General features: G+C 54.0%; 1 protein-coding gene across 1 annotated transcript; it reads right to left on the reverse strand.

Annotated features, from left to right (window-relative positions):
* Window positions 1-8,909: 8,909 nt before the first annotated feature.
* Window positions 8,910-10,211, reverse strand: CPLX2 (complexin 2). The gene is made up of 3 exons (XM_055437295.1): window positions 10,181-10,211; window positions 9,865-10,040; window positions 8,910-9,107 (listed from the first exon to the last, which is right to left on the reverse strand). Exons 1-3 carry the CDS (start codon window positions 10,209-10,211, stop codon window positions 8,910-8,912), a joined length of 405 nt encoding a protein of 134 aa, XP_055293270.1.
* Between the last annotated feature and the right edge of the window lie 406 nt (window positions 10,212-10,617).

The following is a 10,617-nucleotide window of genomic DNA, read 5'->3' on the forward strand; positions in this document are numbered from 1 at the left end:
GTTTGCCATGTGGATGGATGAATGAAGGAATGTTTGTTGACTAGAGTCTAAAGATGGGCTGAGGCATGGATCGTGAAGTAGCCTGCCTCCAGGATGCCCCCCAACCTCCAATGCCCTTTTCTCCTGGTGCCCATGTCCCATGCAGTATCCTCCCACATTGAATCAGAGCCAGTTTATGTGACAAACAGAATATTGCAGAAGTGATGGTGGTTGACTTCTGAACCTAGGCCATGGAAGATGTTGCAGCTTCTACCTTGCTCTCATGGATTACTCACTCCAGGGGAGGCCAGCTGCCATATTGTGAGGACATTCAAGAAGCCCTCAGGAGAGGCCTTCCTGAAAAGGTAGCCTCCTGCCAGCAGCCAACACCCGCTTGCCAGCAATGTGTCTGAGCCATCTTGGCAGGGGGTCCTCCAACCCCAGTCAAGCCTTCAGATGAAACTGCAGCCCCAGCTTCACTAGAGATCTCAGTCCAGGACCACCAAGTCAAGTCACTCCAGAATTCTTGACCCACAGCAACTGTGAGAGAAAAGATATTTTCATTGCTTGAAGCCACTAAGTTTTGGGGTAATTTGCTATGCAGTGACAGATAACTAATATATATTCCTAGGTCTCTTTTGAGCTGAAGAGAGCTTCCTGGAAAAGACAGTTACTCCCTTCTGCCTCCCTTCTCACTGGTGACCCTTGTCTCCCAGCTTGTCTTGTGTTACAGTGAAAAGACATGGAATACATTTGGCTTTAAATCCAGGCTTCTCAATTTACTATGGAAATTAATTCTTTTCCTTCTCATTTCCATATCTTCTCCCTCCTTTCCTGCCCTCCTCTTCTTATTTGTCTTCATCAGTCTGCCCATGGTAGAAGTAGCATTTTTGTAGTAATTTCTGTCACTTTTTAGGTACCTGCTTCATGCCGGGTACTATGCCAGTAGACCTATAGACATTATTTTCTTTAATTCCTTCAGAGACCCTGGTGGCGTTAGTCAGGTTGAGCATTATGGTACTCAATATTTTTTTTAAAGATAAAGAAACCAAGGTTCAGAGAAATTGAATCATCTACCCAAGACCAGACAGAAAGAATCAGCATTCAAAGCCAGGTTTGTCTGAAAACCAAAGCCTGTGCCTATTCCCATTATAAACCTCTACTTCTGAGCATTTGGTGTTCTCATGAAGAAAATGAGCACAAACCTGACCTCAGAGATTCCTGTCAGGATGAGCAGAGGTGATGCCTTTAAAGAAATCACCTGTGGATGCCATGTAGCAGGGGCTTAGTAAGTGGAAGCTTCCACCCCCTGCCCCATGTACTTTAAGATGCACTGCCTTGACCTTCTTGTAGACAAGCTCATGCCAACTGCCTCTGACTATGAGAGCTAATGTGAGTCAATGTGGCCAAGAGCTGGAGACCATGGGCCTGTCCCAGGATGGAGTGGATGCCTGGCCCAGGAGCCCAAGGAGGTGGTAATATCAGCCCCTTGCCCTACCCATTCAGCCTGTGCCCTGAGTCTGTACCACTTGGCGCTGGCCTGGAATGGGGAAGGGCCCTGCAGGAGCCTGCAGTCACAGTCAGCGCACCATGGAGAGGCCAGTGTGCAGAGATAGCTCCAGCTGGAGGGTCCCAGCTAAGAAAACACTGTCCTCTGCGGGTATCAAATCATCCCTCAGATAAGGCAGAAAGCCCCAATTAATTACAGGCACTAAGTGAGTGGTCTGAAAGCAGAGTTTTGCAGCCAATTAAAGGATGCTGGAGGAGGCTTCATTAACTCCCTGTCTCCTGGCAGCTCTTGGTTTAGGACCTGTCCACTTCTTTCTGTAAGGATCTCTCTCACACTCTGGGGGCGGGAAATGTGCAAGCAGAGTGCCCTTTACCAGAGATGGCACAGGAGGGACCCCTGAGTAGCATAGGAGGATGCATTTGGCTAAATCCTCTTCCTAGTCCAGGTTTCTTGATGTCCTGCGCTTTGATCCCTGTGGTGAACTAAATGGTCAAGACATCAGTCCATTGGAGGGCTAGCCCAGCAAGCACATGATTTGTGCTTCTCCTGCCCTCCAGATTCCCTACTGGACTCTTCCCCAGGCGCCTCAAACCCAGAAACCCAGACCAAACTCATTATCTCCCTCCATACCTGTCTCCTAGCACCATTCTAGATCTTGGAGAAGGAACTATTAATACTTAAGATGGAGACACAAGCATTGGCCTACACCCTCCTTCTCCATACCCCTCACAGCCAATTCTCATGTCCTGCCAATCGTCCCTCTTATATGGCCTTTTGGTCTACCCACTTCTCCCCACTCACTTGCCACTGCCTGAGGTCAGGTATTGCCATCTCTGATCTTGATATTGCCCCAGTTCCTCCCTAGGCTCCTAGATCATCCTCTTCACAACCTTAATGGTCTTCGTCAATCTGATCAGGTCACACTCTTCTAAGGACCCTTCAAGGGCTCCCCACTGCCTTCAGGAAGAGCCCAAGCTCCACTGTGTGATATCCCACCCTGGCTGATATCCCCAGACTCTCAGCTTTTCACCGAGAACTCAAGTTCCTGTCGACACCCCTCACCTCTTCGCACCCTGCTCCACCACCCATGGCAGACAATGCCAGCTCGTTTGCCTGCAGCGTCCTCCTCTACCAGCTTGACTCTTCCTCGTTTAAGACTCATTTCAGACGCCGCCTCTTCCAGGGACCCCTCCTCAAGTGCCTGGAGTTTGCCTGTATCATTGCAAATATTTAGGTGGGTAATAGGTCTGTTTATCTGCCCGTTTCTTCCATTAATGAGTAGATTTCTGGATGGAAGGCTGTTAGTTGATGTTCTTGGTACCTTGGCAGGTGGTGGGAGCACAGTAAGTACTGCTTAACTGACTCTTTAGGACAAGACGTTCAAGGCCCAGAGTCAGAGGGTGCTGGCGTTTCCCACCAGGGCACTTCGGGGTGCGTGTGAGGTAAAGGAGAGGAGAGGGAGGCAGAGAGTAAGCATATGAGTGCCTGGAGCTGTTAGTTTACTGAGGAGGGGCCTGGGCCTCGGACGGACACTGGCTGGCATACTGGCGGAGCACACAGATGGACTCCCAGGGAAGCAAGAAGTCCTCACGGACCATTTTTCTCCAACTCCCAGACTAGAAAAGGGCTTCGGAACCTTGACCCCATCTCGGAGAATGGCCTCAGTCTTGCAGAAGCCCCAGGAGAGCATACCATTGGCCCCTGCCCTGCTCTGAGACACTTCTCCCACCACCCAGGGCAGAAGTTGTTTGTGGTTTGGCTCCACTGAAGCCATGCTCAACTCCTGCTCCTCTGTGGGGAAGGGGCTGCCTTGGCCTCTGAGGGAGCAGACTCTAAGATGACCTGAGTGATCCCTGTCCCAGTGTTTGTACCCTTGTGTAGTCCTTTCCCTGCAACTGTGGTTGGAGCCTGTGACTCCTAACCAATCATTTCAATTCAGTTCAGTCACTCAGTCGTGTGCAACTATTTGTGACCCCATGAACTGCAGCACGTCAGGCTTCCCTGTCCATCACCAACTCCCGGAGCTTGCTCAAACTCATGTCCTTTGAGTCGGTGATGCCATCCAACCGTCTCATCCTCTGTCGTCCCCTTCTCCTCCCACCTTCAATCTTTCCCAGCATCAGGGGCTTTTCCAGCGTCGTGCAGGAGGTGACAGTGGAACTGGGTCTTGAGAAGTTAGGGAGGGGAAGGATACCGTTCATTTCAGGCAGAGGGGACAGAATAGGCAAACATGAAACAGCATGAGATGTGTGGGAACTAGTTGTGGGGGGGTTGTTTGGAACACAGTTAGGTGGGGTCAGACCTAGCCAGCAGGGGTCATATCACACACAGCCATTTTGACAATGGTGATGTTGCCTTGTAAACCATTGAAGGGTGTTGGGCAGCAGAGTGACATGGCTAAGTCTCGGTTTTAGATGAGTCTTTTAGTCTTTTAGGTGGGATGGGGTGGTGGGGAGAGGGTGGGTGGAAGGGAAGAGATGCAGTTTAGGAGACCAGGGTGTGGGGAATGAGTGCCTATCCAAACAGAGAGAAGAGGCTTAACTTAAGAAAGGGTTGTGCGGGGGAGGGGTAACCAAAGGTGGTCTAGTCCCGATTCCTCAACAAGGCCTGGCTTGTGTCTGTGTCCAGGAGCAATGCTGAATGGCATCCTTTCTCTGGGTCCCCGGCCTCCTGTACACAGCCCAGCAGAGGTAGAAACTCAATGTTGGTGGGACAACCAGTGACAGACTTAGTTGGACTATAAAGAAAGCTGAGCACTGAAGAACCGATGCTTTTGAACTGTGGTGTTGGAGAAGACTCGTGAGAGTCCCTTGGACTGCAAGGAGATCCAACCAGTTCATCCTAAAGGAAATCAGTCTTGAATATTCATTGGAAGGACTGATGCTGAAGCTGAAACTCCAATACTTTGGCCACCTGATGAGAAGAGCTGAGTCACTGGAAAAGACCCTGATGCTGGGAAAGATTGAGGGCAGGAGGAGAAGGGGACGACAGAGGATGAGATGGTGTATGGCATCACCAACTCAGTGGACATGGGTTTGGATAAACTCCGGGAGTTGGTGATGAACAGGGAGGCCTGGCATGCTGCGGTTCATAGGATCGCAGAGTTGGACATGACTGAGTGACTGAACTGAACTGATGTGACTTGACTCTGGGTCAGGATGCCACACCCAAGGAACTTGTGGGAAAGGGTGGCAAGAGATGGGGTGTGGGGCTTACAGTCAGGCTGAACCACCAGCGCCTGGGGTTGCCAGCTGGCTTTGAAGGTCAGGATGTGAATGGCCCTGAATCTCTGGAGCCAGCCCTCACTCTGGCCTCAGCTGGTTTCTGGGGCTCATTGCCAGAAGTGAAGGTAGAACAGGTTTTCTGGGGCCTCTCCAGCTCTGTGGGTTGGCCTCTCATCTCAGCTGGTGTCCCGTATCTCCCAGGCGGTGCCGATGGACAGAAGAGGACAGACAGACCGAGGGCTACTGTACAAGGTCTTTTCTTTGTGTCGTGGTTGGTTTGGTACATCTTAGCATCTGCGTCATACAAAGGGGGAGCAACAGCCATGGCTTTTGGTCAGGTTCAGGGGGGCGTGAAGGGATGCCCTGCCCCTCCCCCCAGGCACTGACACATTTAAAGGAAGCAGAGCAACAAGGACACAGCACAGATGTGGGAAAGGGGTTCCCCCACACGAGTAGGATGGTCGTCCTCGCCCGGGTCTCACTAGGACCCCCTGCCCCACCCGAGGGCCAGCAGGTGCACCGCTTACTCTCCTTCCAGTGAAGATGGGGTGACACAGGAGTGGGAGGAGAGCAGAGGCCACGTGGGGGAGGCACATCCTCAGTGCCAGTCTGACCCCCGGCTCCTGTGCTGGTCCTCAAGGCAACGGCGTGAGGGACCCAGCAGGATGGAGCAGTGGCGTGGTGGTGGTGGGCAGCCCTGCCAGCTGGGCTCAGGGGCTCCTGCTTTGCCCCCCTTTTACTCTAGCCAGGAGCCTGTGGGGAGGCTGTTTTGCTCACTAGCTGTCTCATCTGAAAGGGACCTGAGCTGAAGTTGTTCTGTCCCCTTCTCTCTCTCTGGCTCTCGCCCTCTCTCACAGCCGAAAGGGTCTCTTGACCTTGCATTTGGAGGAGAGTGCTTCATAGTTAAGGACACCTTCCAGACCTTGATCGGAGGATGTACCTGTGTGGAAACCCTAGCCCTCACCAGTGCCCAGCACAGGGGACCTAGAGCAGCCCCTTCTCTGCTCTCCGGTGGTCAGCTCCCAGGCACACAGCAAGGAGGAGGCCTTCCCTGGCAACCTGGCCCTTTGTTCTGTTTTCACTTGTGGGCTCTGATTGCTCCTTCCTTTCTCCTAGCTGGGGGATGCCTCCCTTGTACGCTGTGTGTGTGCGTGTGAGTTGTGGGTCTACTCCCTCCCTGCCCTGCCTCCTGAGTCACACCGCCCCATTTGGGTGTCACACCGCCCCATTTGGGTGTGACACATGCTCTGCATCCTCCCATCAGTGGGCCTCACGTCCCTCTCACCCCGTGTACTTCATGGGACCATCCGTTCTTGGCTAGAGTGCCCCACAAATATTCTGTGCCCCCACAAGTGTGTTGCCCATGACATCCTCTCTGGTCACATATTAGCCTCTCTCCACAGTGAGGTCTGTGTCAGGAGGAATGGTCATCGTGTTTCCCTGGACCCAGGAGTCATCCCCTGGAAGTGTATGCCCCAGCAGAAATTCTTCCCCTGTCTCCTCCTCCAGAAAGACGTCTAGTCCTGCAGCTCAGAAGCAGGCTGGAGGAGGCCGGGATGTGCACCGGTCTGAAGCCAGACAGCCTGGGAGGCACTCTCCTCTGGGAGAAGCCCTGAGCCCACTGTAGGGGTGCAGAGGGGCTACGAAGACTGTGAGAGACACCCTCCGAGGATCTGGTGGGATCCTCGGGCTTGTCTGGGATGTCCTCCATGCGTGGTTAGGTTCCCCTGTGTATCTGAAGCCCCCTGGGCCTCAGGCTCCACTGCCCATCTCGCATTCTCTGTGCCTTGGTACCACCTCTGAGGTCTGTGGGCCCTTGTCAAGAGGGAGACCTCTCTAAACACTTGAGGTCCATCCCTGTGTCTTGGTGGAAACTACACACAGGGTCGGGGAGGTCTGGGGCCCCAAGATTGGACCCTGCCTGTTTCTGCCTCAGGCCCCTGGGGCCCCTGAGAATGACCATCCTGCCCAGGATAACAGACACAAATAGACAAGCAGACAATAGGGGTGCAGGTGGCTCCCCATCACAGACACAGGCACAGACACGGGCCCCTGAGGGGCAGGACACAGGGGCACAGCGGAGGTGGTGGGGGTGGGGAGAAGGGCGAGTCCAGGGAACTGGAGCTGCTGAGGCCCTGCACCCCAGAGAAGGGACAGACCTGGGGACGTTTCTGGTTCCCTAAACATATGGATTGTTTTGTCTTGTCTTTAAAGTATTGCAGTCTAACTGATATGGCTTTAACTATTGGAAACAGACAGAGAAGACACATGTCTGTCTCTGAAATAAAAGCATAAATTCACTAAAATGGAAAACCTGCAGAATGCAAACTGGGGCCAATGGGGCAGGGGCTTCGGGGCAGGCAAGGCGCCCCCTCCCTGGCCCCTGCTTTTGGGGTAGGCCCTGGCGGGGGCCAGCATGGCTTCTTGGGGCACTGCCTGGTCTGTCTCAGTGGACTTCTGAGGACTTCAGGCAGGAACCCCACAAGGGCAGGAGGACTCCAGGCCAAGGACAAGGTCTCCTGTTGGATGTGGCCACCCGTGACTAGTGGTTTTGGGTCCAAGAGCAGTCACCTTACCTATATTACTTTTCCCCAAGCACACATCCAGCACACAACTGCTTTTTCAGAGCCCACACACATGCATACAGTAGTCTCAGCATATCTGACAGCTCTCTCAAACACGTACTTTTACAACATCTAACACGTTCTTATCACTCCTGATGTATACACTATTTTTGAAAACAATTGCAGATACGAGCTAACTCATGCAAGCTGTAACACACATACGAGATGGTTAGTTCGCACATGTGACACAATCTCAACTCAAACATACCACCTCAAACAAGCGTACATATACAAGGCTGCCTGACGTACATGGGTCTCTGACACAGGGGTGATGACTAACACACACACAAAATCTCAAGACACTGTAATCGTAGGGCTCTGTGTATAACCCCTGGACACAGAGTTGCTGACACAGTCTCTGCCGTGCACATTCATGCATGGCTGGACACACACCTTCCTCTCTCGTGGGCTCCGTGACTCCCTCGTTCTCACACAACTGACTAAGAAGGAGGCCTTGAAAATTTGGGATGGGGAACAAATGTCCGTCTCATCCCAGAGGAGAGATTGTTCTTGGCCAGTGAGATGAATGAACTGACACCTTCTGTCAAGTGGGAACTGGCTTTTCCCCAAAAGCTTGGGGCTTTGGCCAGGAAGGTCAAAAGTGGTCTTCCTGGGGACTGTGGAGCCCTGGAAGCCCATGAACAGAACAATGTGAGGAAGAGGGGTGGGTAAGAATGGGGGCAGCGAGGCTGCGCCAGTGGGGGAGTCCCATGGCATGGGCCATCGCTGCCCAATGGCTCCAAGTGTTTTCTGGGGGCCTGGGCAGCCCCTTGGCTGGGCAAGCTGGGCCCAGCCTGGCAGTGGGGCTCCAGACCTAAGTGGAGTGGGGGGAGGGACAAGGGGCTGCCCTACCCTGGGGTCCCTCCATAGATGAGTCAAAGTCCACAGAGGATCTGTGTGGAGGGACTGGCTTGGCAGGGGCTGTGCCTCTTCGGGTGGGAGGGCAGAGGGGTGCTCCTGGACCGGGTGTCATTAGAGGGAGGCAAGAAGGAGAGCCCCAGCCTCCTGCCCAGCCCCGGGCCTGGCCACAACAGAGCAGGCCAGCCTCAGGCTAGGCCCTGACAGGCCAGACTTACCCTGACTCCCTTTCTCAGAGCCAGGCCACTCAACCCCTGCCCTGACCTGAAGGCCCACGGGGATTTAGAGGCCAAAGGTCAGCATGCTGGGCAGGGCTGGAATGTGTCATTACTTTGGCTGGCTGGGGACAGTGGTCCTCCTGGCAGTGGGGCGCATGAAGGAATGTATGGGCATCGCCACACCGGCACAGACCTCAGGCGTCCGGAGAGGGCCGCCAGTGCCTCCCGCCTTGGGCTCAACACCTCCTGTTGGAGAGAAGCCGTCTTCTTCTGTTCAAGCAACTTGTGAGTGAGGTGATGGAGGCGGGATACCCTGGATGAAGGGGGGCGTGAAGGAGTGCTGAGGGGGAGGAGCCCCTGGCCGGGGAAGTGGGGCAGAGGCCAACTGAGGTTCTCCCCTTCAGAACTGAGACTTAACAGAATAAAAAGAAAAGAAAGAACCAAAAAAAAAAAAAAAAAAAGTAACAAGTGGATGGGGCCGGGGGTGGGGGGCCGGTTACTTCTTGAACATGTCCTGCAGCGGCCCGGGCAGGTATTTGAGCACCGTGTCCAGGATGCTCTCCTCCTCCTCCTCCTCCTCGTCCCCGCAGCCCGCCGGGATGGCCTTCTTGGGCCGGGTCAGGCTCCCCTCACAGGGCTGCTCCAGGGCCGCCTTCTCCTCGGCCTCCTTCTCCTCCTTCTTCTTCAGCCCATACTGGGGAGGGGAAGGGTGGAGAGGAGTGTGAATGGGGCAGGGAGAGAGCTGAGTCTCACAGTCATGCACGTGCAGCTGGGGCAGCCCATGGGAACTTGCTAAGCCTCGGGCCTCTCATCTGTAAAATGGGCATAAGGGCCTTCCTTGTGGGACTGTGCCTGTCTTCTGTGGGTTTTTAACAAGAGAGAGACAATGCATGGGGTTTCTTTTAAAATAAATACCTGCCCCCATAATTTCTCTGCTTTTGTTTCAAATCTTTCAAGGTCTGAAAACTGAAGGGTCTCCCACATGCTTGGGGCCCAATTTTGGTGACAAAACTTGTCTTGAACTGATGGAAGGCTACTTAGAGCCTTGATTTTTCTGCAGGGCAAGCAGACAAGTATTTCACTGTTTGGCAAAGGGTGGCAGCTGCAAACCCACCAGAAGTGACACATGACCGTGCTCAGGGCACTATAGTCCTTCCCCCAAACATCTAAATTCTGGATCCCAAACTTGTGTGGTCTCCAGGATTTCGGGCACAAGATCATGGACCTATAGCAGCAAGCATTCGGGAGCAGGTACTGAGTACACTGTCTTAGTTAATCTCCAAAATGGTCTTTGAGGGAGAGTGTTCTGTGACACGCATTTTTCTGATGAAAAGAGTGAGGCTCAGCGAGAACTAGGTCTAAGGCGAGCGCCGGGATTCAGGGAAAGCTGAGGTTGTGGGGAACCTCTTTTACCCCTTTTACTCCAGGATGGGCAGGAGGGTGGCGCTGACCTTGTCTCGTATCTGCTGCCGGACCTTCTCACGCTCGGCCTCCATGCGGGCATGCTTGGCCTTGCGCTCCTCTTCTTGCTGCCGAAGCGCCTCCTGCCGCTCTTCTTCCTTCTTCTGTGCGTCAGGGTCCTTCTCCTCCTCTCCGCCCAGCATCTTCCCCATGTCCTTGGTGGCCCCTGTGGGGGAGGGGTGGGGAAGGAAGAGGGCAGTGCCATGGTGGCAAGGCTGGCAGAGGGAGGCCTGGGGCACTGAGGCCTCTGGGTTGGGGCTGGGGAGCAGGGAGTGGGGGAGAAGGGGTGCAGGGGTAGGGCCTCACCTCCAAGGGCCTGCTTCATGACGAAGTCCATGCCTACAATGCGAGTTAGTGTGCCCTAGCCAGCAGCTGAATTTGCATGCAGCGCTCCAGGCAGGCCTGGCTTGGGGGCGATGTGGCTGCCTGCAAAAAGAGGAGTTGGAGGTCAGATGGGCGAGGCCTCTGCATAGGCAGGATAGTGGAGGCAGACAGAGGAATGCCTCACTCTAGTTCGGCATCAGGCACCATCAGTCAGATGCTAAGACCCAGTGCTTGGTACTTCAAGGAAAGGGGATGGAAAGGAGCTGTTTCCTGAGCACTTGCTTCGTGCAAGACATGCGTGCGTGAGCAAGCTCAGTCCCTCAGCCCTGTCTGGTTACTCTCTGCAGCCCCATGGACTGTAGCCCACCAGGCTCCTCTGTCCATGGGATTTCCCAGGCAAGAATGCTGGAGTGGGGTGC

This window comes from Moschus berezovskii, chromosome 9 (assembly GCF_049115385.1).
Source record: "Moschus berezovskii isolate FMDL1 chromosome 9, NW_MosBer_1.0, whole genome shotgun sequence".
In the NCBI taxonomy this organism is placed as follows: domain Eukaryota; kingdom Metazoa; phylum Chordata; class Mammalia; order Artiodactyla; family Moschidae; genus Moschus; species Moschus berezovskii.

Excerpts from the sequence above, each read along its gene's own strand:
- CPLX2 (XM_055437295.1), bottom strand. The coding sequence starts at position 10,211 with ATGGACTTCGTCATGAAGCAGGCCCTTGGAG. Across the intron at positions 10,041-10,180 it reads CATGAAGCAGGCCCTTGGAG|GGGCCACCAAGGACATGGGG; the intron begins GTGAGGCCCTAC and ends CCTCCCCCACAG. Across the intron at positions 9,108-9,864 it reads GGCAGCAGATACGAGACAAG|TATGGGCTGAAGAAGAAGGA; the intron begins GTCAGCGCCACC and ends TCCCCTCCCCAG.